The 27942-nt window shown below is 32.2% G+C and overlaps 2 protein-coding genes across 2 annotated transcripts; both read left to right on the top strand.

The window, feature by feature from the left end:
• The first annotated feature begins 622 nt into the window (after positions 1–622).
• Positions 623–5011, top strand: LOC147806507 (uncharacterized). Its single transcript, XM_087149654.1, has 4 exons — positions 623–841; positions 946–949; positions 3500–3631; positions 4809–5011. Exons 1-4 carry the CDS (start codon positions 623–625, stop codon positions 5009–5011), a joined length of 558 nt encoding a protein of 185 aa, XP_087005780.1.
• A 19575-nt stretch (positions 5012–24586) lies between these two features.
• LOC139425594 (uncharacterized) lies at positions 24587–24955 on the top strand. Its single transcript, XM_071180895.2, has one exon. The coding sequence runs from the start codon at positions 24587–24589 to the stop codon at positions 24953–24955; it is 369 nt and encodes a 122-aa protein (XP_071036996.2).
• The last annotated feature ends 2987 nt before the right edge of the window (positions 24956–27942 follow it).

Here is a 27942-nt window from a genome sequence, read left to right as displayed (position 1 = left end):
TGCATTCCGGCTCTGAATAGTCGCTTTATTGGCAAGCCAGAGAACTTTTAGGGCAATGACTTCGGTCATTCTGTTTAGTTTATTCATTCACCTGTTTTGTCTTTGCATTTGTTTTCTGTGTTATTTCTTGTTTATGCCCTGCCATTGGAAATAGGAAGAAAAAAAATTATTCCGTTAGGCAGAAATGCTCGGAAAATGATTTTCTCGCATGACTTCAGCATTAGACATTGTTACAAATAAAACTCTAACCCATGCTTTAACCCGGATAAGTGACTCACAATATTTGTTGTCCCTTGACATAAAACAGTTTTTTCTACGAAAGTTGAAACTATTAACTTTATACGTATGTAGGAAAACTACTATAAGAAGTTAATAACTATATCTTAAAATGTAGAGCAGAATTGCATTATAATAATAATAAAAACTATATTAAACTATTATGTATTTGTGTTACATAGAGATATAATTAATCTTTTACTTGTAGGTATTTTGCACTGCAGAAACCGTAAGAAACCTTTGTGCTAGCCCGAAATTATTTTTAGATGGCACCTTTAAGGTAACACCAAAAATTTTCAAACAGCTATATACCTTACATGGGGATTACATGGGCCAGATATTTCCCATGGCTTTTTGTCTGTTAGGAGGTAAAACTTTTGCTCTGTACAAGAGGATGTTTGAAATCGTAAAATCTGCAGCAGCATGGAGTCACAACATCTTATTAGTATCGACTTTTGCCATGGCAGATTTTGAGTTGGCAAGCATAAAGGCTCTGAAGGAAGTCTTTCCAAGTATTGAAGTGAAAGGTTGTTACTTTCACTTTGTTCAAAGTTTGGTGAAAAAGGTATGTATAACATTTTTAAGCTACATTTCGAATTTCAGTAATAGTGTATGAGTTCAAGGTGAAAAACTATAAACTTAATTTGAAACATTTTGCTTATTTTAAAGTCAGGTAAGCTAGGTCTTTAACTTCTTAGCAAGAGGAACCCCAGCATAAAGTTATGGCTTAGAAGAGCAGCATTACATACAGTCCGCATTACCTTCAATTTTAACTATTGACCTATCACGGGACCGTACTGTTGGTCCTATGCAACCGGAGAAGAATATGGCTTCTTTGATATCGTTGAACCGCCCAAGAGGCGTAATTAAAACAAAATTAGGAAAGTTGTTAAAATGTCTTGATGAATTGAAAGTCGATGAAAAGGAACTGAATCGTGAAGTTATACTAAACACAAAACTAAATTCGTTACTGGAACTAAAAAATATTGCAAAGCAATTGATAGTTGATTACACTCAACTTCCAGAAGATATCGATTTGAAGGATAATCTTAGTGTAACTGAAGAACTAGACGAGGAAATAGAAGATTTAGAAGTAAGATTTCGAATTTCTCTTTCTGAATGCAAAATTAATGATAAAGATAAAACTAAAGAAGCAAAAAATTTTTTTAATTCTAGTTATAAATTGCCAGATTTACCTTTACCGCAATTTTATGGAAAATATGAAGATTTCAAAAACTTTAAAATGTAATTTGTGTCAATTATCGGTAACAATAAAGAATTGAATGATACACAAAAACTATTTTATCTCAAAGCATCTCTTAAAGGAGAAGCAAAATTGTTGGAATCTTGTCAAGACATGTTTGAATCTCTGTTTTCTGCACTTAATAGCAGGTATGAGAATAAAAGAGCAGTTGTAGATGCTTTTATCAATAGCTTATTAAATTTTGAAAAAAATAAATGATTCACCATCACAATTAAGGGCATTAGTTGACAATGTAAAAAGATGCTTACGATCATTAACAGTACTAGAATTCGATTGTAATAATTTGTCAGATGTTTTATTATTAAATATTTTATTACATTAATTAGATAAAGAATCGAGAAAAGCTTTCGATCTAAGTGTAAAATCTAATAGAATCCCGAAATTAGATGATTTTTTAAATTTTTTGGAAGAAAGAATTCGAATTCTTGAAGAAATAAATAAAAATAGTTTCCCAAAACAGAACTATGTTGTTAAACTATCAAATCATTTTAATCGTCCTAAAAATTCAAAAACTTTCTTCACCAAAACCAATACTTATCGAAACTGTATGTATCGAAACGCCAATACCAATCTCATTGTATAACCCCTAAGTTTTCTGGGCCTGTTTACACAATCAAATTTCTTGAACAGAGATTGATTGATATTGATGGAAACTTTTTTTGCTCGAGCAGGGGGCGCAGCCCACTAGTATTATATAATACTTATACAATAATTATATTGTGTGTAAATATCAAATTAATTGTTACTACCTTTATCAATTGTTTATCTGTAATCTTAGATGTTTTGTTATGGAACACGAAAACTTTTATTTTATTTTTGTAAATAAATGCATAAGTTTTGTAGATAAATTGTGTGCTTAATTTAAATTTAACTATCTTTTTAAAAGCATGTTTGTCTTTTGCAGAAATAATATGCGTTGAATTATAGAAAAGTAATTAATACTTAATGTATTTTGTCCACATTTAAATTTGAAATTAAATTTTAATCCAATTCCTACTCACTCTAACTATTCAGATGCACTTTCTTATAAGTCGTATGATGCAATATTAAAAAACCTTCTTGGAAATTTTTTATTTTAATCAGTTAATAATAGTTCGTGATTAATTTACAAATGTGAAGAATAATCAACAGGAATAACTTTCCACAATAAGAATCACTGTTAACTGTTTAGTACTTGTACACGTTTACCTCCACCGGTTTTTTTTTTTTTTTTATGCAAATGCCTTTATTACAAAGTTACTGATTATATTGATTTTTTGAATATCATTACAGCTTCACATCCAATGGATAAAGTTTCCTAATAGACTTAGAAAGTTTATTTAAAGTTCTTTTTAGAAATTCATATATTTTTTTTAAAAACTTGTGTTCACAACTCTTACTATAACATCTCATCATGAATCAAACAAGGAAGAAAAAGAAAAGAGGAGGGGCATTATTCAAAATTTCTACCTCTCTAGTATAAATATATTTGCCTCAGTTTCTGTTCATTTTATAAAACTAAAATAATTAATTCAGATTTTATTTAAAAAAGAAATGTTGTTAAACTGTTTTCTTGGTAAAATTTTTTAATATTTCAGCCTCATAATTTCATCTTGAATTACTGACATTATTTGATATTGTTTTTGCCTATTTTTTGAAGTAAGGGCACAAGTTAATACAAAGCAAATAATTATTACTCGCAAATAATAATTATTAGCAAATATTATTAATCTAACTAAATTTATGTTAAATGTATAAAATGAGAAGAATTTATTTGAATTTTTACTGAAAATTAAAGAAATGTTGGTGGAATTAGAATAGTTATGAAGTAATATAATTGTAAACAAATTTTCATTTCAGTAAAATAATTAGTGCCATTTACTATTAATATCAGCTGAAGTTCAGCTTGATTAACAAAGAGTTTCTGAAGCCACATATAATTTTAAATACGGATAAGATGATTATTATATTTTATTACAGGTCTCGACGACGTCTTCGAACCCAAGTGGGTGTACTATAAAGAGTTGATGTTTCTAAAACCAAGTACCGTTCCTCGTGACAGTAGGATTAATTTAAAGGAATTGGGAGAAGGTGACATCCTGAGTACACCTGGTAAAAACAGGATAAGAGAATCCTCCAGAAATTGCCATATTGATGACTTTGTTAAGTGTGTTATACGACAAACAAAACATAACTTTTATTTCAAAGAAAAGGCCTTCAATTCCTAAATTGATTCCCGTACTCCAGGAAAAAATAAATTTTAAATGGAAGAAAGAAAGTCTTCGAAAGATCTTACACTCTATGAATTTTCGGTGGAGAAAGTGTATAAATAAGAGGAAAATACTAATTGAAAATCCTCATATTGCTTTCTGGAGAAAAAAATTTCTTCGGGAGATGCGTGAGCATCGAAGAATGTCACGACAAATCGTATATATCGATGAAACGTGGCTAGACAGTAATTTAACCTTTCAAAAATGCTGGCACGAGGAAAACAGCAAAATTGGTGCCGTCGTAAACTGCAGTCCATTATAATTTATAAAGGTTTCAAGCCAAACTGGAGACTATCATGAGCAGATGAACTTTGATAATTTCAAAGGGTGTTGGAAAAATTACTCCCAAATCTGCAGCCTGAGGGTGTAGTTGTAATGGACAATGCCCCTTACCACACTAAGGTGGAAAATCCAACAACCACAAATTATGCAACGAAAGCAGTCATGGTTGATTGGCTGTGATGTGAGTATGAGGAAGGCTGAACTTTTTTCCCTGATCGAAAACAATCGCCCAAAAGTGATTTATTCAATTGATAAGCTGATTAAAGATCAGGGACACCATGTGGTTCGTCTTCCTCCATATCATTGCGATTTAAATGCCATAGAATATGCTTGGGCAACTGTTAAAAGATTTGTGAGAGAATTCGCAAAATCGAAATAAGGACTTACTCACCCTAACTTCTTCAACAACGACAAGGAGTCCAAACCGCAACATGCAACATACTCCAAGAAGGGGATCAAATCATTACAACAGCATGCAACATAATTCAAGTAGGGGATTACATCATAACCAACCACTTCCTCAAAACAACCAGACTCCTACTACCCCCATCATGACAAGGAGTTCATACCGCAGCAATCAACTGACTCCAAGAGCTCAACATGAATATAACGAATGTTCAACAACCTTGTCCACCATCGCACAATCTCATCCTCCAAGCCCAACAATCAATAGAACTCGAACATTTCTACCGACGTCAAAAAATCAACAGGAGATTTAAGCCTTGCTAATTTAACAGCTCTTCTTTGCGATGCTGTAAATGGGGTGACAGCTGACGAATGGCGCTCTCATTGCCAGCATGTCGAAAACACATATTGGGAAAAAGATGGGTTAATAGAAGACTTAGTAGACAATATAATAATAAGTACAGCAGATGATTCTGAAGAAACAGAATCTTGTGATGAGGAAACTAATTCTTGCGATGAAGAATGGGAATTATAGAGAAACGCAAAACTTTCAATTTTTTATTATTAGTGTTTTTTTACCTCGCACATTCTTTCAATGAATGAGCTGTAATTTGTAAAACTTTTTCAAGTATTTATATTTTCTAATATTTGCCAAATTGTTAAATTAATCTTTTATTTATTTTTTCTTAAACAAAAGAAAAAATAGTGTTTTAATTCTCTTTTAAAAATTAATTACATTTATTTATTTAGTGTTTTGCTGCTATTTCAATTCTAATTATTTTCTCTATTCTAATTTTGAAATGTCCGATGGGGCCGCATGGCAGACTACGAATTTCAAGGAACAAGGTTCGAGTAAGAAGAACGGAGAGTTAGAATTCACAAGTTCAAAAAATCTCTGGAAGATCTCTAAATCGATTCAGAAGGGGAAGTTTTAAGCTATGTATGGAGTAACTATAGCTGTCTTGTTGAGAGTAGAATACTCTCGTGGATTGTTTTCTTTTGAAAAAGTTATGTGATGTTTAAGTTAAACTATATTTTTTCTTGCTTAGCATTTTCCATCCTACGCACTCAACTATTCCAACAGAATCGTACTGAGCATGGGTCCTTAGGGAATCTTGGAATGTTCTAGAAGTTCATAGTGTTGGAGTGGTTTGTTACTCCTTTGAACACATTAAATTAACAGAAGTAAGTTTCGGTCGTGTGTTGGCAACAGACATTTTCTTTTCCGATAACGTAAGTGGCGTCATTCGTGCATATCGTTATGAAATTTGTCTAAAAGACGCTTTGTTGAAAGATGTTACTCCACTATGTTGTTTCCGGTGATGATGTACCATATTTTGTTAAGCTGTATTCATAGTAATTATTTTCAGTTGTTTGCTGTATCGAGATGGTACTGTATGTAATAAAGAAATATTTAAAGTTTCCTCATATGAGTTATGTCCTCACATACCCTTTAATGCTTCAAAAAATTCGATTTTTTTTTTTTTTAATATTTTATTTTATTCTATGAATCTCTCTGAAAAAATTTGAAGAAAAAAAAAAACACGTGCTCTCGGGGAAATAACATATGGGTGTTTTGAATTTACGTCATAATGTATAATTCAGTTTAATTGCTATCAAACAAGCCTCACATATATTTTTGGTACAGAACTACTTTCACTAAACCTTTTATTTACTTTAACTTTGAATATCTTTTGATTTCTAATTGATTTTGATTGTATGGTTTGATCTCTGGCAATAAGTATTTGTTTCTGCTTTACATTTCTTACATAATATTTCTAAAATTCACTGCTTTCTTCTGCAAAAATGAGTACGAATTGTCGTACTAAACATTCAAGACCTAAAAAACGTAAGTTTACAGGATATTACCATACTCATGGAAAAGCTAAACAGATGAAAAAAGAAGCAGAGAATGCACAGTAGATATTGAATGCATTAAGTAAATATTGAAGCAAACAATTCTTTTGATGGATATATTATTATAGATAAGCATAAATTATTTTCAAATATTCAAAATTGTTTGAAGTGCAGGATGTGTGATGGAGAAAAAACACTTACTGAAAGAAGTGTTAGAGGCTTATCCTGCATTATTTCTATTGACTGTTCTAAGTGCAATACCATTTCTAAAATGCTTGGAGAGCATAAAAATAGTGCAGAAATTAACAAACGATTTGTTTATGCCATGAGATGGAAACATTTTGTGGAGCTATGGGTCTTCCTCCCTCCACCAATTGCTCGAAAGTCTTACAAAGCCATTACTACTTCTTTGCTGTCGAGTACTAATGAAGTCGCTCAAACTTCCATGCAAAAAGTTGCTTCAAAAGAGTTTAGTGAAACAGGATCTACAGATATTATTAATAGTGGTGATGGCACATGGAAAACTCAAGGCCATACCTCTCTCATTGGAGTGTGTGTCGTGATTGGGGATAAGACAGGCAAAGTGCTTGATACCGAAGTTTTGTCATCTTTTTGCAAAGGCTGCGATTCTAGGAAACGACTCAAGGGGACGGCTGAGTATAAGGATTGGGAAACTCGACATAAAAGTGAGTGCTAGAAAAACTACAGTGGGATGGTTATATTTTTCAGTTCTTCTAATTCTCAACCTTACGGTAGTGATATTTCTTTGAGAAAGCTAGAGTGTGGGGGCCATATACAAAAGCGGATGGGGACACGCTTAAGAAAATTGAAACAAGTAAGTTCGAAACTCAGCGATGGAAAGTCACTAGGAGGAAAAGGAAGGTTGACAGATAAGGTCATTCATAAGATATGCAATTAGGTCAACTGAATTAGATATGCATTTTATGGAAATGCAATTAGAGAAAACAAATCAAGCCTTAAAGATATGCGTGAAGCTGTGTGGTCTGTTTATTTTCATCTTCGTTCTACTAATGAAGAACCGTTACACAGTTTCTGTCCTGTTGGACTCAATTCTTGGTGTAAATATCAAGTGAATGAAGCTAAAGGCTCAGAATCATCTTATAATTATAAGAACACAATGCCCATGGCAGTAATGGATGCCATAAAACCAATTTTTAATGATCCTTCACAACCGAAATTACTTATGAGGTGTTTAGGGGGTAAAACCCAGAATAATAATCTTTCAATTCTGTTCTGCAATTGTGTCCTAAAACTTTTAGTAGTGGTTGGGGAATTGTAGAAATAGCTGCAAATGAAGCTATTATCTTATTCAATGACGGTCATACAGGTCGCTTACAAGTAATGCAGTCCCTAGGTTCAGACGTGGGAAAATATGCTCTTAATTTTGCTGTAAATATGGACAAGCAAAGGATTCAGACAGCCGAAAGACAGTTTTCTTTTCGAACTAAAGAAAGTCGACAAGCTCGAAAGATGTTGCTTTCAGCTGAACAACAATCTTTCCTTGCAAAGGAAGGCACTTCATATAGTGCCAGTGAGTTTTGAGTTCACACTTATGATAATGAGCTTGTGTAAGATATTTATAGTTTTGTATGTTTGTAATATTTTAATCTTTCGTTGCATAGTTTAGTTTGTTTTATGTTATTTTTGTGTTTAGTAGATATAAGTTAAAGAAATTTAACAAAACAGTATGACTTTATTATGTTCAAGCAAACATTAATTCTATAACATAAAGTTATAAGTTTTACTAAAATAAAAGCATGGACTATCAATTTTTCTTTAACTAATTAAAGTTTAATATTTTTTTAAATAATTATGTTATTTCTATATGTAAAGCAGTTTGTTATTTCAAAAACACATAACGTTAAGATCTACTATGAAAATTTCATGTAATTCCAAAATATATCAGCTGAGATATTCCTCGTAATGCATATCGCATGAAATTTATTAATTTTAATTATTAGTTTTTACTATTCCAAATATTATGTAATGAATTAATATTTTTCAGTAATTGTTATTAGGTGATTGTTTTCAGTAATTTTGTATACTAATTTTAGTCATAAAAAATTTTTTGTGTTTAAACTCATTTATCTCAAAATGCTACTTTTACACCTTGCGCGCACAATATCTCAAAAACCATTAATTAGAATTGCACAAAACTTTTACAGCAGGCCCCAAATACCTGTTTCTTTAAATTAACGAAGCCATTTGAAGGTGGGATTAATGTATTGACATTTAAAACAAAAATTTTGCATAGAGAAAAAAGTAACATAATTTGTTCATTCTTCGTCATTTTAGTTTACCATATATTTCCATACTCACAAAAAAAAAAAAAAAAATGAAGCAAATATTATAAAACGAAATCAGAAAAATTTAATTGAATTAAAATTTTGATTAATTTAGAAATTTCTTAATTTTTAAAAATATTTTTTGCATTGTTTTCAAAATGTAGAATGTGTATAGTGTCATATTTCAAAATTTTGCATTTTTAGAATAATTATTGTAAAATTGGCAGATGATTGAAAATTGCTCGTTTTCTCTCACTTTTTACCTTTTAAAAGGTATGTGAGGCCTTAACACGTTCACTAACTAATGTATAATAACTAGTAACATAAGGAAGTTGATTATGGGCATCGAATCCGCAAACCTGTGGTCTTGAACATGGGATATTTAGACTAATAGCGAGTGAAAAGTGGAATTAAGTCTTCAATTTTCAATATGGCAGAGTCTACTGATGAAACAGTTTTTGCCTTTCCAAAACTCGGAGATTTTAATCACGGAAGTTAGAAAATTGATATGAAAGTTTTGCTAATAAAAAAAAGAAATGCCACTTGAGGATACAGCAGCTGAGAGGGAGACAATTTGGCCTATCTTCTATAAAAACAGAGAGCCTACATGACAATCTACATGGGGATCAAAAGTAAATACAATCCCTGATTGCTGATACTGAAGACGGTAGGACAGCTTGGGAAACATTGAAAGTAAACTTTGAACATACGTCGAGAGTTCGTATGGCTGGTTTGGTATATGATTTCTTTAACACAAGATTTTCACCCGACGAAGAAACGATCAGAATATACAGCAAAAGAATGGTAGAGAAAAATAAACAAATTGATCTTCCAAACCACAAACCACTTTTGACTTATTACTACAACCTCCAGTTATCCATCAAGCCTAAACCCTAATCAACATTAATGGAAATACAGAGCTATAAGGTAATACAGAGTGCTCGTCGCACTCGTCCACAATCTAGACAAATTGAGGATGCTGGTTTTACAATGCCTTCAATATTATTGTGTTTTCAGCGGATAAAATATCTGCCTCTTGAATATGATAACCTGGTACAGATTCCCTACAGAATAAAAGATGAAGAATTTATGATCTATTCAATTATGTAATAAGCAACCTAATTACGGAATCTGGGAGGATTGAACTAAAGCAAAAAGATGAGAACAAAATTCCGTATGTAAGTGATGCTTATTCAACCAAAGTTCGAAAGTACGATGGTAAAAGACAGGCAGAAAATAGGAAAAACATCAGTGGAAGTAGTCTGGGTCATAACAAATCTTCGTCGTTCTGTAGTACGTATACGTAGTATCTTAACCAATTAATTTATTTAATTTTATAAAATTTAGTAATGAGTTTTCATATAATTTACTATTTACGTTATTTCTTATCTTGTAGATCTCTGTTATCACTGTATCACTGTTATCCTTCAAAATTAACTGTAGAATTAAATATAACTGTAATTGCATCTTATACAACTCAACTTGCATGTTCCAGGCAACCACGTCAAGATGTTTACATTGAAACCTGTTCCACGCGAATCATTTTTGTTGAGAAACGGATCTGAAAAGTTTTCTTGTAATATTTTGCAATCGCACTGACATACTTTAAGATCCGGGAAAGTTCACGAAAAATAATAACTGCAAATAATAATCAAGCACAGTCTTCTCAGCCGTCCGCTCTGCTATCTCGCTACCCTATTGTACGTTTATCATCATCCTTTTACTTCCTTGTATGCCCCTATAAAAGGGATGTCACAAATGTAATCTTCACTTCTAGCTTCAATAGACTAGTTGTCACCCATCACCTCGATCCATGGTTCTTATTTAAAAGTCAACAATTTTCAATAATCTTTATGTCAATCACATGAGAGTATTTCTCATTACTAATGGGTTGGAGGAAGAGTTCTGTCGTATTTTAAATGCAGGTGATTTTTCTTGTGAATAAAAAAAACATCTGGCTAGTGAGTCAATCGGTTTTTTTAGCTGCTGTATAACATAAAAGGTGCACTTTTTTTACCGTTCATCATTTACTTGTGATATTTAAAGTGAAAAACATGTCAGTAGATAACGTGCATTTACGACACTGCATTTTACATGAATTCCAAAACGGAAGCAACGCATCGGTTGCATGTAAAAATTTATGTGCGGTATTTGGAAAAGATATTGTAAATGTTCGTACTTGACAAAGATGGTTTAGCACATTCCGCTCCGGGGATCAGAGCCTCAAAGAAAGTGATCGATCTGAAAGACCATCCAAGATCGATAATGATGTTTTGCGATCCATGTTGGAAAATAATACACATTTAACAAGTCGAGAAATTGCAAAAGAGTTTGGCATTCATCATACAACTGTTGGAGATCACATTAAATCTTTTGGGTTTGTTTTAAAGCAAAGTGTTTGGGTTCCACATGAATCAACGGAAAAGAATTTGTCTGATCGTGTAAGAATGTGCTCATCACATCTGATTCGACTCAATGTGGAGCCGTTTTTGGACAGATTAGTTACTGGAGATTAAAAGTGGATTCTTTACGAGAATATTAAGAGAAACAATCTTACTGCAAACCAGGAACATCATCAGCATAGCAGTTCCAAAACCAGGTACTTCAACGAAAAACTTCAGTAAACTTCAACGAAAAGTACTGCTTTGTTTGTGGTGGGACAGGAAAGGTCCAGTGTACTACGAGTTGCTGAAACAGGGAAAAACCATCAACGCGGATCTGTACTGCAATCAGCTGGATAAATTGAATGCAGCTATTGTCACCATGATGAGTGAAAAAATTTTCTTATTTGTATTTAATTTAATCTTTTAATTGTATTAATTTAATCTTTTAATTGTATTAATTTAATCTTTTAATTGTATTAATTTAATCTTTTAATTGTATTAATTTAATTTTTGTTTGTTTTCCTTTTCTAAATTTAATCTTTATTTAATTTTACCCCAAGATCTTTAAAGAGAGACGTAAATGCTTCTTTTTCTTAAGGCGCCTACATACCGAACGCAACAGCGATGCGAAACACGATTTTTCTCCTCTGTTGCACTGAATTTGTTGCACGTGATTTCAAGTAACTTCACACAGCAAGATACAACAAACCCATTTCCATGTTCGCGCATGCGCAAAACAGACATTTAACAGCGAGCGCTCTTTTTTTTTTCTTCTTCAGAATCTTGTTTTCCTGTTTTTTTCTCGTGTATTAAGTTTTGCTGCTTAGAACGATCTGTTATAATCCGCCAAAATAAACATTGTTTTTCATTTTAATTTTACGTACTTATTGATTGTTGTTTTTATTTTATATTAGTGTATTTTAAAATAGATAAGAAAAAAATGAAAAAATTACTATTGCGTCGTAGAATTCAGTTGTTACAATTATTGAAAACAAATCAGCGCTCTTGGGTGAAAGAGTTAAATCTTAAAAGAAAAGAGCAGGGACATTTTAATAATTTAATCCAAGAAATGCGATTAAATGACCTGGACAGCTTCTTCACGTATTTTAGGATGAGACCAGCAATATTTGACCGTTTGCTGCCACTTATTGGCCCTTCTATAACAAGGATGGATACAAATTATAGAGAAGCCATCTCAGTATCTGAAAGACTGCGTAAGTAAGCCGATTCGCCAATAGCCCATTGGGCAGCTCTTGTGTGACATAAATGAACTACAACAAAGGCTTACCAATTAGTATTTAAATTAAAATACGCCAATATACATTCCACAATAAGGCTTAGATTTCAACTTGGTTTTAGATATATCCGGGTTGTAATGACTGTTTAATAAGTAATCAGATTTGCCCTCACTAGTCCCACAGCTTGTAACATTTGCTGTCCTGTGCTATAATAGTGGATACCGAAAAGAAAAAAAGAAGTTTTTTTTAAATATTATGGGAAAAATCAACAACTTTGCTATTTCATATCTAAACCAGAATGAAGGTAGATAATTGCTCAAATTATTAAAAATATATCTTACCTGTTAAAAATTATACTAAATATGGTTTTTTGACAAATTTGTAATAATGTCTACTAGTATAATTTTATTGCTATATTTTTAAGCAAACTTTTTTCATTAATAAGTAATGTAATGCATATTAATTAATTCTGCTCTATTTTTTATTTTTCAGATACCTGTCAAGTGGAGATTCTATGACAAGCATGGCCTTCAATCACAGGATTGGTTTATCCACAGTTTCTGCAATAATAAATGAAACTTGTGAAAGTATTTGGGGTTGCCTAACTCCAATTTACTTGAAAAAACCGAATGAACAGATGTGGGAGCAGAAAGCATCTACCTTTTTGGATATTACAAACTTTCCGAATTGTGTCGGGGCTATTGATGGCAAGCATGTTATCATACAAGCTCCCGGAAACATTGGCTCCCTCTACTTTAATTATAAGGGAACTTACAGTGTAGTGCTCTTGGCAGCACGTGACGCCACTTACTGCTACACATTTGTGGACATAGGTAAGCAAGGAGACTCGACTATATTTTCCGAGTCCCAGCTGGATAAACTCTTGTCTGAAGGAGGGCTTAATCTGCCCAGGGACAGATGCCTTCCCCAGGGCAATGAAGCATTGCCTCTGGTATTTGTAGCAGATGAGGACTTCCCACTGAAAAAGAACATAATGAGGCCATACCCAGGCAAAAATTTGAGTCAAGATCAAGAGGCCTTTAACTACAGACTATGCCGAGCAAGAAGGCTCATTGAGAACACTTTTGGCATAACAAGCAGTCGTTGGCGAATATTGAGACAGCCAATTGTAGCCTCTATATCAACAGTAGAGAAGATAGTGAAAACTGTTGTTTGCTTGCACAATTTTGTTTCTCAAAACGAAGTTAATTCAACTGTCTGTCAACGCCACTACTTGCCTTCTGCATATGCAGACACAGAAGTGGATGGCATTATAACAAAAGACAAGTGGCGTGAGGAATTAACTTCGCAGGAAACCCAAGATAAGGGAGGCAAAAGCCATAAGGGAAGCTTTTAAAAATCATTTTGTAAAGAGTCCCTTACTATGGCAAGACAAAATTTTGTCCCGGGGCAAATAAGATCTTTAATAGTTTAATTCTATTTCAATTACCATTTCATTTATTTATTCTTTTTTAAACGATTTATATTCAGAATTACATTACTTTTCAAATCACATTACATAGTATTCAATCATATACCCATGATTATACCAAGACCAGGTCTGTGTTTCTTTTTTTTTTTTTTTTTTTTATAAAAAGTGTAGGATGTGTACAAGAGAAATGTGTATATTATAAAATATTTTAATCAAAATGTTATTTTTTTAACACATCTTTTTGAAAATAATAATTTATTTTGACGATTCGGCATGATTTTTTAATATTTTGGTACAACATTAATTTTTAAGAAATTACGACATGTGGAGAAAATAATATGTTTAGCTTGTAGAATAAATTGTTTTTATTGTATTTCATTAATTTTTTATTTTATTATTCTTCACTTACTTTTTTATATATTTGCAATTTAGTATCAAACTTGTGATAAATAAAATGTGAATAGTAAAATTAGATTTTAATTTTTGCTTCACCGTAATATTTCTTTTTTTTCTTCCTCAGTTTCTGTAAAATGTGGTAAAAATATTCTGCTCGAATTCCCCCCAACATAATAAGTTTGCAAATTTATAAAAGCTATCGCAGATGTGAAAGGAAACTCTACTTAATATTTCTAATTAAAAGATCATAATAATTACTAATAGGCAGAGATTTTTTTGAAAGTGTACAATGACTTTTGTGCGATAAAGTTTTTGTTACTTTTTGATCATGGATTTCTTAAAAATAATCCATGAGTATTTATTATATGGATATGCAGCAAAATTTGAATTGGTTTGTGAAAGCTGCAATAAAACTTATGGATCAACTTTTACGAGTGAAAGGGATACTACCAGTAAAAAGTTTGATGTCAATTGCAAACTAGTATCAGCATTTTTAGCTATAGGCAAAGGTGATGCAGCCGTGGAGATTTTTTCATCTGCATTAGGAATGCCCACCATGGACAAAAAAACATTTTATCGATGCCTCGAAAACTTGTGTGAAAAAAATAAAAAAAATTAAATGCTGCGTGTTTCACGCGAGCTGCCCATTTGCAATCGAAAGCAAATTTAAACTCTGATGCTGTTATTGATATAAGTGTGTCTTACGCTGGTACATGGCACAAGAGAGGCCATACCTCTCTTTATGGTATTGGCCTTGTTGTGGACATATTGGCGGGCTTAGTGGTTGACTATGAACTGTTATCTAAGTATTGTCACGACTGCACTGTGACAGTCAAAGAATTAGGCGTCGATTCTGCTAAATTTGAAACGTGGAATGGTTCACATGAAACTGCATGTCAAAAGTTTTTTTCGGGTCCTCAGGCAGTATGGAAATGAAAGCTGCACTAATTATGTGGAAACGATCAATCACAGAGTGCAATATGCGTTATGTAACTGTTTTGTCTGACGGTGATGCAAAAACTCACCAATTTCTAAATGAAAATGGTTCCATTAAAATTAAAAAAGAGGATTGTGTTAATCATGTATCTAAGACACTGGGCACTGCATTGCGAAATAAAGTCGCGTCACTGTGATTTCAGTAGATACTGGAAAGGTGTTAGACGCCGAAATCGTGTCGAATGTGTTCTAACAAGAAGGCACATCTGTTCCAAACATTGAGGAACATCCAACTCAATGGAAGTTGTTGGAGTGTATCGTGTTTTCGAAAGATCTGCTGAAACCAGAAAGTTGGAGTACGTAAATTTTATGGTGACGGTGATAGTAAGGCATATGAAACAGTAAAGTACATATACGGAGAATATGCAGAAAGTGCAGTGAAAAAGTTCGAGTGTATCGGTCACATCCAAAAGCGTGTTGGCACCAGACTGCGAAAATTAAAAACAAAGTACAAAGGTCATGGTGGTCGGGGAAAGTTAAGGGATGTTTTCATTGATCGTTTACAAAATTACTATGCGATTGCCATACGCAGCAATGTCAATGACTTGGACAGCATGCAAAGTGCAGTTATTGCTGCATTCTTCCATTGCTGCTCTAATGCACAACAACAATTGCATGGACAGTGTCTTGTTGGAGAAGACAGTTGGTGTAAGTTTCAACGAGTCCGTGCAAATGGGCAAATCTATGAGGACAAAAATAAAGGGCTCCCTAAGTCAGTCATGCAAATTATCAAACCAACTTACATGCAATTGTGCGAAAGAGATCTCCTTCAAAAGTGTTTACACGGACTCACTCAGAACGCTAACGAGAGTTTTAATGGCATTGTTTGGAAATTGTCCCTAAGGAGGTGTTCGTTGAATTGCAAACATTACAATTTGGTGTGTATTTGGCTGTTATTCAGTTCAATAAAGGTTTTCTGGGACTGAAAAGCATACTCGACATGGTTGGAGTCAGCCAAATAAACTTTAAAAGGTTTTACAGAACTTGATTTTGAGCGTGTGTATGAGTCTTAACGCCATTCATTAATTAATGTAAAAATTGTCCGAAAAAAAAATAGAGTTGCAAAAACATAAAAAAATTTGTGAAATTGAAAAAGAGGAAGGTATCACATACAAATCGGGAAAATTTTAGATGTATTGATGCATTTTTAAAATAGAAATGATATAATTTATACTTTAAATGCCTTTTTCTCAGAATGTAATTTCAAAATTCATTATTAAAAAAGTTGTTATATTTCAATAAAAAGTTTGTATGTGTATTATGTATAATGTTTTCTAGTGCTTGGGCTACAATTGTTTTTTATTATTGGTCTAAAATGTGAAATATGCGTAAAAAATTTGACAAAAATCTCATAAAAAGTTTTCTATTTTCTATAAAAAATTAAATTTTTCAAATATTTTTATTCAAATCACTAGACAAAATTCTGCTCTTTATTTTGATAATAATACTTTTTTGATACAATAATTTTGGTGAAGTATATCCTTTCCCAAGTTTTATGGAAAAAAAAACATCAATTTTCTCTTGTTATTTAGCTTTTAAAAACAAAATATAATATAAATGTCTAATTTCTCTTATTTAATATTAGTTTTTACATATAAAAACATAATTAAAGTGTTCTGAAACTTAATATTTTTAAAAAAAGTCCTCCGAACGTGTTCGGATACCTTATGTAAACACATTAGGAATCTCTAAACTAACATTTAAGTGCGTTTAAAAAAATTAAAGAAATCTCACGATTTTTTTTATGAGTTAAAAGACATGAAAAACATCAGAACCAATTTAATTGCATATTGAAATGTTGAAGTTTTCAAAGATTCTTTTTTAACTTTCCTGTCCTCTGTCAATCAAACAGGTTTAATTATTTTCAGTCCAGTTTTCCTCCGAATTATTCATTAGATTAGATTGTTTCTTTTCATTTGTGACCCTTAATGTGTGTATCTTATTACAAAGTTTTTTTTTTACTAGAATTCGAAAAGTATATATTGAAAGTGGTTAATGTGGAACACCTGCTATACTAATCTACAGAAAATGACAACTAATTTTTCTGTATCAAATGAAAATGCATGTAGTATGCAGTGTACTTCCTCGAGAAGGGCCATTCGTCCTCACTGCCCTTTGATGACACTGTCTGTTAATATTCCTTTAAAAAAATTAAATGTGTAAACACACTTTTAAAATTATTCGTGTTAATAAGTTTTGTAGTCAGTGGAGTATTAAAGTCAAGGCTTTGCTGACACTTAAGAAAATTGCTAATGTGCTAACTGAAGAAGCCCCCGTTGATCCAAAGTTGCGGGAACAATGGACATTAAACAATGATGACGCAGTTGCATACATACAACTATCGCTTTCTGATGACCAAAGTCTTCAGTTCGCAAACGAAACTAACGCAAAAATTCTATGGGAAAAAATTCAAAGCACATTTACTGGTAAAACGGAAGATCGAAAAATCGATGCAAGTAACGAAATAAAAAATCTTGAAATGAAAGAAAATGAAAATGTGTCAGACTATATTGCAAGATCACGAGGACTTCAAACGAAATGTTCATCACTTGGACTGCAAATTTCTGAACGAGAACTTGTTTATTATACTGTTAGAGGATTAAGAGGGAAATTTGCAAAAATAAGAGAGATCTTGAAAACCCAACGCGAAAAACAAATGGAGGAAATTTTAGAAAAACTGCGGGAAGAAGAAAACATCTTATCAAAATTAAGAAATGATATTCCCAGACGAACAGAAGCATTCGGAGTAAAACATAAAAATGAAAATAGAAGCAGGAAGAAATGTTTCATCTGCCATAAAACGAACCACGCTCTGCTACCAACTGTAGTCCGTGGATCGAGATTCAGACAGAAAGTAAAAGTTTATTAACGAAAAGCGAACAAACACATACAAATTTAAAAAGAACGCCATCTGGCGGTGTAAAAAGAAAAAGACTTCGTAGCTATCCTTCCCAGGGAATGACAACAAGTTTGATTCTGATACCATTACAAATATTTACTTTGATAGGATTTTTCTCACCTAGTTAAATTTTGAAATAAATATTTTTCTTATAATTTTTAGTTTAAATTATAGAAAAAGCTCTCAAGTTTAACAGTTAATTTTTTTTTGAAGTGTGCACAATCATTTTCTTTTAGCATGTCTTTTTTTTTTTTTTTTTTTTCATAAACCACCAATTTTTCTCATTTTGATAATGGGCGAGAACTACTCTTTGAAATACACGTGTAAAATAGTATAAGATGGTAATTTTACAGTCGTTGAAAGTCAAATTCAGCTATTACGTAATAGTATACATTTTGTTAAATATTTAAGGTGTTAATTAAGAGCCCTTTAAAAACTCAGTGTACCCTTTTCTGTGAGGAAGCACCTTACCCTTTTTTATTCCAAGGGAGAATTCTGTAGTAGGCGTAGTAATGGAGTATTTAACAAAAAAAATTTTAGTTAGAAAAATTAACCAAATAAATAAAAATATTGGAGAAAAGAAATTTCTTCAGAGATGTCATTAATATTTATGGAAACTTTTTATTTTTTGTCTTACATATACCAGTTATATAGAGACATTACGGAAATCGTTACGTGGTCAAATCTGTCATTATTCTTATCTAATTCTTGTGTTTTATGTAAGGAAAACATATGAATTTCACAAAGCATCACCATTGAAGCAATTTAAAAATTTATTGAAATATAAATTTATTACAGTATTGGAAAATTATCTGTCTTTTTTTTTAACTAGCAAATTTTTAGCAACCTTTTTTCATTTATTACTGAACTGGTTTCAATTTCATCACATATTATTGTTTTGATGCCTATTTTAATATGAAAAATGTTTTTTGTCAAAGGAATGCTATTACAAATTTAATCATAAAAGTAAAGCGAAAAAGAAATACACTTGATAAATTCGTGTTTATATATTTAAAAGTAATTTCTTCTATACCTTTCCTTGAAACAATAATTTACATTAGAATATCATAATTATTTTAAATATTAAAAGTAATAAAATTGAGCGCCATAAAAAAAATAATGGAAAAAAAAAACATGTTTTTGAAAATTAAATATCTTCTGAAAAAAGGTGTGCACAAAAAAAAGAGAACACTCTGTATAACTTTTCATTTAACAATCAGATTTTCATGTACTAGGTGTCAATCTTAATGGGTTCGTGAGTCAATATTCAATAATTTTATTCAAAAAGGAATTTTATGTTCAAAATCTTTCTAAATATGGCAGGTGTATGTTTGCATGGTGTCACAATATGTATTTTGATAAGTCTAAATTTATTAATGAAATGATGAAAGCAAAAACTTTTCAAGATGGAAATTTTAGTTTTAAAAGCACATTTTCACAAAAATACCTATGTTGCTTAAAATATATGATTTGCATAATTTTTTTTTAACATCCTCTCTTTCAAGATTTTGAAAAATGTCAAGCATTGCTTTTTGCAATTGTTTTATTGAAGTTTTTCAGAACTCTTCAATGCTGTTCCAAGTGATTCTATGTAGACAAAGATATTTATTTCTCTATTGTCTTTATTATTTTTAAAATTAAATATAAATTTGTGTAATATTTGTATTGTTTATGGATATGCCTTTGTATTTATGTATCTTTGTATAATAAAATGTATGCAAGTGACAATGTTGATTATGTATTTAACTAATTTCAGTGTACATTCAATTCATTACATGAGATAACCAGGTGACTATATTAGTACATCTTTGTACAATACACTTATTTTTTGTTAAATTTGCTGCAAGACTAAATATAACAGTAAAAAATGAATTCATGATCGATACCGCACTAAATCATCATTTGTAGACAGCTTCTTAATATTATCGGCTGTAGGTTGTATTTATTTCTGTATAGGGTACAATAGTATCACTAGATACCTTAATAACGCATAGCTTTTAATTTAAAACTCTATTTTTAGCTTCATTATATCCAGCTCGGGGCCCAGGGTGCCCCTGGGGGGTGGGCGATGTGATATATTCCAAAGTGGGATATTTGCTGACTGCCGTTAAGGACACCCACAAGAAGTCCATTGTCGCAAAACTGGACAGCATATAACTTATAAAACATTTAAAGGTCATGAAACTTGTTGTGAAAAAGCTTTTGGGGAAATGTTAATTTTGTTCAAAACAGTGCCACCGATACGGGTGGCTTTTGTCAGATTTCAAAAATACCTTTGGATATTGTTCCCTATTAATTTGTATTGTATATTGTATTAACGTGACAAAATGCCCCATCTCTTCTAAATCTTTGAGCCCCAAGATTTTCACCTCCATTTAATTTTGGATGCGCAACGCACTTTATGGTAAGAGTGCAACACACGAGTGGTTCAGTTCACTTTTTGCCAACCAGAGGGTCAATTTCAGTTTTGTGAAAATTTTTAAAAGGAGCCCGGCGATAAGCTATCATATAGAGTGAATTTGGCGCATCCAAAACAAAAACTGAATATGATGTGAGAGCTGCGAAGTATACGACAAAAGTGGACTAATGCGCAACAAGCCTGTTTAGTGACTGGAGTATTTTATTCATATTGGATGCATGCAATCTTGTGAAATGCCACGCAGTTCTGCATAGATTGCACCATACCAACAAGCATATGGACAGTTGCTTAGTAAATACTTTAAAGAAATCCAGTACCAATAACTGATTCTTCTTTTGACAAATAATTAATTCTGAACCTGATGGGAAAGCTGCGAAGTTAACGACAAAAGTGGACTCATGCTCAAGTCAAAGCTTCCGATTTTTTTTTTTACTTTCCAAAAGAAATGTTAATAGTTCACTATTAGTATTATTTTTACGTTCAGGTGCGAGCTTGTGCGCTCCCCGCGACGCTTGCGGGCATGTTATTTAAGCCACCGCTCTTTTCCATGAAATCTGAACTCGCAGCCTTCCAACGAGCTAGAAAGAAAAAAAAATGACATTTTCTACAGTGAACGAAAACCTCAAATCTCGCAAGGATAGCTTTCACCAGTCAAATCGTTCGTGAATCCTATACGAAACCAAAACAATGGCGACTGTTTTACGTTTGGCATTGATTATAGAAAACATTCCCCGTAGAACTTTTCGCGACAGAGAAGACGCTTTTAGCTTAAGGAATACCTTTTTCCTTCGATTCTTTTGGCTGGATAAAATAACAACAATTTACGTTGTTGAAAAAATTAAGCATTTCTTGTCGAAAGAAGGTTTACCACCACACCTTAGAATAAAAGAGCCAGACGCTGCATCTGCTTGGACGTCATGTATAGTCTAACACAATTAACTTGTGGACATTTATTTCACGAGACCTGCATCAATAGATTTACCATCGCAATTTATTATCTGCATCAATTTATTTCTTATAGTTGTATTAACTCTCATAATATCTGAAAAATGAATAGGCCCAATGATTGAATATGTAGGTGCTAGCTGTAAATTTCTAACCTCAAATTCATATATATATATATTCTTGAATATTCAATAATTTCATTCAAAGAGGAATGTTAATGTTCAAAATCTTTCTAAATTATAAGACAGGTGTATGTTTGAAAGGTGTAAAAATATGTGGTTATATGATTATAGCCGTGCGGGTTTCAGAGATGCGGAAAAAAAGAAACAAACTTGGATTAAAATAGCAGAAAAGCTTGGCATAGATGGTGAGTAAAATTTTACTATTATATTTTTGAATTTACTTCATTAATTAAATCAATGTTATGTAACCTATTAATGGAAAGTATTTTCAATTGATTTCTAAAGATAATTTAATACTAATATTTTTGACTGTCGTAACAATAGTACTTCATAACAATAGTTAAGTTACTCTTCATAAATAACTAAATATATTCTGTAAAGAAGTTCATTTATGATGAATGAAAAAAATTAAAAATATTGTTCCACAGCTATATTAGAGCTTTTAATGGATATTTTTATAGTCAAATAAACAATATATCCATTGAATATGGATCTTTACTGTTATATACTTTGATCCATGCACATTCCGCAACAATATATTTTCTCACCTTTTTTTAGAAAAAAAATAATCTTGTTGGTTACGAAATTCACTCTTTTAGTTTTATAACTAGTTCTTACAATTTTTTTTTTTAGAATAAATTTTTGCGTGAAAAGTTTGTATAGATGTCTTAAAAATGTCATTTGAATACTGTATTTGACATTTTTGTCTTGACAATTTATTTTTAATATTTTAAAGTGGTTGAAGCCAAACGCAAGTGGAAATGCCTGAGAGCTTTTTTTGTAAGAGAGAAAAAAATAGGGCCAAGTGGCACTGCTGGAAATAAGAAGGCAGTGTGGAAACACATGAAGGCGATGTCATTTCTACATAGTTACGTCAGAGAGGGCCACGCATCCTGAAATATTCGAAGTAGCCGTCCAAATCATTCAGTCTCATTTCTCTAATAAGGTTTTCCTCGTGTTCCTTTTCTTTTCTATTTTAATTCAGATCCTTAACCCAAACAGTGCGATTGGAATGCAAAAGATGAGTTAAATAATAATGTCTGGCTAACAAAACCTTTTTCAAATTTGCTCTTTAAATTTTAATAAATAGAACTTTAGCGCTTCAAAACAAAAGAAAAGTGAAACCAGAAGAGATGACGCTTACTGTATCACGTGATAAGTCTTCTGAGCATGAGCGAGACAAGAAGCAGAGTTGTTGCCAATTACCGGTATGAAAGACCTTGGCAACAGATGGGAAGCAACAGATTTTGATCTACGTTGCCGTTGCGATCGGTGGAGACCCAGCTGGAGTCTTCATACCGACTGCAACAGCAACAAATCGCATGTTGCAGAGGTTTTTACGCACGCGCACTACATTCTCTCGTTGTTGCAACTGCCAGAGATCGCCATCGCACTGGTTTCAAGAATTGGATTCAGTTTACTTTTCGTCGCTGTTGCAGACCCAGATTTGTTTTAACTCGCTACCTACAATTCCCTGTATAGCAAAAATCTTGAATTTTACTTTAATCCTTTATCAATAGTTTGTTTACTCTTGTGATTGACTATTGTAAAATTTCTTTGAAAGAAAAATGAAAACGTGACAAAAAATACTATCAACTTCGTTCAAGAATGCCCAAGGTTATATGATGCTAGCAGAGCAGATTTTGTGGGACGATTTACCGCTGTAATTTAAAGAACAGCACTTCTTCACCACTGAATTTAGTGAAATAATTGATAAAAAGTGGCGAGTGCTAATATCTGAAAAAGCTTTGGTCGAAGATTGGAAAGATAAAGGGAAGGGGGAAGACAAAAATTTGTATTTTTATTGCTATCACTCCCTATTTTAAATTCAGATTGTGAGAGAATTTTTGGCAATGTTTCTTTGATAAAAACTAAAAACAGAATCTCATTAACAACTGACACTGTTTCCAATATAATTGTTGCGAAAGAAGGTTTTGGTGGGCAATTGCGTAAAATTTGAACCTGAGAAAAATGCTGAATGCTTGACATCTATGTTTGATATTAGAATACAATGAATTCAACATTTCTCTAGTTAAATGAAAGGTATTGTTTATAGATTTATTCAAAAATGTAAGTCATAAAAATAGGACAATAAACTAATCACTGAATAACTAACCACTGAACTTTTATCCAACTCAACACCTTAATAAATGTCAACTCAGTGTTTCTATCTGTCAGTTAGATATTAAATGAAGAATAAATTAATTTCGATCAAAAAATGTCTTAGAGCAAGAAGAAGTCTTTATTCAAACAGCAGTTTATTTTTTCAGCAAACGACATTGTTTAGAAGCCCCAAGAGATATATACATACATCATAGCTAATAAACGATATATTAAATTTGACTGTGTTGTACGACGGTGATTGGTACAAACAAGGACATACCTCTATATTGTATGATTTGTATTATTGACTTTTCAACAAATTTTGCAATTGACTATGAAATATTATCCATATATTGCTCTAAATGCTCGAGACCTTGCAGTCGATAGTTCTGGAATATTTGAGATGACCACCAATCATCAAAGTTAAGTTTTAATAAAATTATATTAAGTTTTTACAATCGTCACACTTGTTCTTTCCACATATTGGAGTCATAAGAATAAGCTATGTGATTAGAGGAAAACAATCGACCCTTTTAAATCCTCTAAATTGGTGACCGGACTATGAAATAATAAAACTTCTGATTCAGAACAATGGGTGACACTGCAGCCGTAGTCATCCCCCCTTTCATCTGAGCTGACCTCGCCCTTTGGTTCTTTATGCTGGAATCGACGTTTGCGTTAGCAGCTCCTAAGGCAATCACAAAAGCGAATATAATTACGTCGTCGCTCATTTACCACCGGATACGGCGACGATCGTGCGAGACGTGATTTTGCAACCGGTTACTTGTTAAGTTTCAATAAATTTATGTTAAGTTTTAGAATCGTCATCCTTGCTCTTTTCACACATTGGAGTCCTCATAATATATTTAGTGATTAGAGGAAAATAATCTACACTTTGAAACCTCTAAATTGGTGACCGGACTATAAATAAAAAAATCTTCTGATCCAGAACAATGGATGACGCTGCCGTCGTAGTCATCCCTCCCTTCATCCGAGCTGACCCCGCCCTTTGGTTCTTTATGCTGGAATCGACGTTTGCGTTAGCAGCTCCAAAGGCAACCACAGAAGCGAAGACCAAATATAATTACGTCGTCGCTCATTTGCCACCGGATACGGCGACGATCGTGAGAGACGTGATCATGCAACCGGATGTCACTGATCCCTACATGGACTTGAAATCAAAAATCATCGAACGCTGTGGAGAATCAAAAACAGAGGAGATCCGACTTCTACTGGCCGGTGAAAATCTCGGGGATAGAAAACCAACTGAGCTCGTGTGGGATATGAAACGCAGAGTGCAAAATGTATATGGAGATGATTAACCAGTTACGAAACTTGAGTGCACTGGACATGTAATGAAGCGTATGGGCTCAAGACGATGAGCCCACACACTAAGATGCGATTTAAAGGGAAGTGACGGCTAAGGAATATCGGGGAAAAACCACCTTACAGATAGTGTTATTGATAAAATTCAAACATAAAATGGCCTTCCCAAAAAGATGAAGTATGAGAAGTGTTAAGGACCTTCGCGAAGCAATTTACATAAATACTCTATCCACTGATAAAGAACCTCGGCACGAGTTTTGTCCTAGTGGTGCGGGTATACGAAAGCTGAAATCACAAATGAAACGTATGTTCACAAAAACAGTCTTCCGCCTGCAAGCTATGCGTCCAATATTCAAGGACTTATCCCATCCTGATCTCTTACAGAAATATTTGCAAGGAAAAACACAAATGAAAGTTTCAACAAAGCCAGAGTGGGAGATAAATACATCCAGGTCATGAATGTCAAAATCAACATTTGTGGATGTCACATTTACACTTTTAATTACGTTCGAAATGTACTATTTTTATAAACTTTACATCATTTAACGTACGAAATATTAATTAAGAAATATCTATCTGAAGAAACGGAATAAGTTGCATTCGATATCTGCGTTGGAAATGTATAAGATATTAAAAAAAAAGCTCAATTATCCTTATTTCATTCTTAAGATTGACTGACACAAAAGGAACCCCTTGTTTTCCTATTTGTATTTATTATAAATCTGTTATATAGTTATTAGCATTTGTTAAAAAATAATTTCCTAAACTTCATATTCAATGTCTGTTTTGTATATGGGTGTGTTCGAAAAATTGATGTTGTTCAGCTATGAATCCTCATTTAGTTTTTTCTTTTTATCAATTTTTCCTGTTTGTAGCGAGTACATTTTGTTATTTTCTGGTTTGGACATGCGTTCGTTTGTTTAGTTGGAAACATCATATCACCGTGTCAAATGCTAAGCTCTGGATATCGCATGTTATTGTCTTATTTATTTTAGTTTTCCCCCTTATTCCAAATTTGGTGATACCAATTTATCCAATTTGTTTAAACATCACATTTCGAAAACATGATAACTGAAACCTTTAAGCTACTGTACAATGCTGCTATGAAGATTTTGGCCACAAGATCACAGAAACCCTGTATAATATAATGGCCATCACGACTAATTTAAACTCAAATATGACGAACTTAAAAATATAAATTTTCTGATAAATCTGTATTACTTAAGGAACTCTCGCAAACTACCTCAAACAAATTAGATGCTTTCAGCCTGCTCTTTTTATATCAACCACCCCATTTGTTAATAAAAAACAAAATGGGTTTTGAAAATGGCATACCCTTCAAATATAACATGACAGTAGTACTTGAGAGATGTGCTTATAATTTAATATTTTTGCAAATAATTGTGCTATTTGGCCTAAAATGCACCCGTAATATAATATCTATTGAAGTCTACAAGGACATGATAGATAAATTAAGAACTATATAAGCTCCAGAAATGAATGATTGGGTGGATCCTTTTGGTTTATGGAGACTTATAGAATGGAGGGGAAAAAAGTAACAACTGTTCCACATTATGTTGTTAAAATTTTAATATATTTAAAATTTAATAATTAACTTACAATGTGTAAAATGGAAATTAGACTATTATCCATCCTCACTAGGGCACCTTGGGATTGTGACACCCATGTTTACCAGAAAATGGTAAACCCCTTGAGGTTAGAGGGGTGTGAGCATTATTATTCAAATGAAAAATCACAGAGGAACAAATGGCTTGTTCAATAATATGCGACAATACACCCAGTTATGACTAATGAAAACTAAACAATAAATTTTCTTTTTTTCACAAATACATTTCTTAATTCACAGTGACATATTGTTCTTAAATAACCATTAATGTGAAACAGGTATTAAAGGCATAAATATCCACTATTTAAAATTAATTAGAAGAGGAACAAGTTTATTCTTGCTTTCAACTGAATTAATAAGGCTAATTTATTGTAATATTTATACTGTTTTAAAAGTAATTGACAACAGTTATTGTATTGTTTGATATACTAAGGATTTTATTTCTTACTGCATTTCTGTAATTCTCTGCTATATTACAGGATTCAGGGAATAACTAGTTAAAAACAGAACTTTGTTGCAAATACTTGCTTTTTCTAAGTGTTAGAATTATATTGAATTAACTACTGTTGAACATAAAGGTCACTAGGGCACCTCGGGATTGTGACACCCGTGTTTACCAAAGAATGGCAAACCCCTTGAGGTAAATGAATCACCAATACAGTGCCGGGCTATTTAAAAAATAGTCGCAATGATAATTGCAACGACTAAAAAAGGTCAGAGTCATACTTTTCAGATATGAATATCTTCTGAAACATCATAATTACTAATATTTCAATTAATTTGAAATTATTATAAAAAAATATTGAGTAATTATACATATTGTACATTTAAATAATTCTCTAAATAGTTATTTCAAATACTTGAATTTTTAGTACGATGACACAAATTTAAATTAATTAACCTAGAAGGATAAGATGCAGTTGGTTATTTTTTTAATTGCAAAGAAAATTCTAAAAAAGTATTTAAGAAAACTTCAAAGAAAAACAGAGGGAAATATTTTTATATAGACATCGGATATTTTGTATCACTATCATTGGAGGAATATAAATTTAAAGTTATAAATTTTTTCAACATAAAAACTATAATGAATTGGTAAAAAATTAATAAACTTTAGACCTTTGAAACTTGATTGGAAATATTTGCAACTATGATAGTCATTTTTAGAACACAAATTTCTATATAAAACCTAATGCTTAAAAAAAAAAAGTATAAAGGTTTGTTACTAATATTCTAGATTGCTTATTTATGCAACATTTTACTAACAACAAAACGTAACTGATTTATAAGCATGTAATTGTATATCTACATATGGGTTAAAATATATGCAATGACAAAAAATACTTATCAAATACAAGA

The sequence above is a fragment of the Parasteatoda tepidariorum genome, chromosome 8 (assembly GCF_982258835.1).
Source record: "Parasteatoda tepidariorum strain Cologne lab strain chromosome 8, Ptep-v5.0, whole genome shotgun sequence".
Lineage (NCBI taxonomy): Eukaryota > Metazoa > Arthropoda > Arachnida > Araneae > Theridiidae > Parasteatoda > Parasteatoda tepidariorum.
This window is presented reverse-complemented; position numbering and strand designations above follow the sequence as displayed.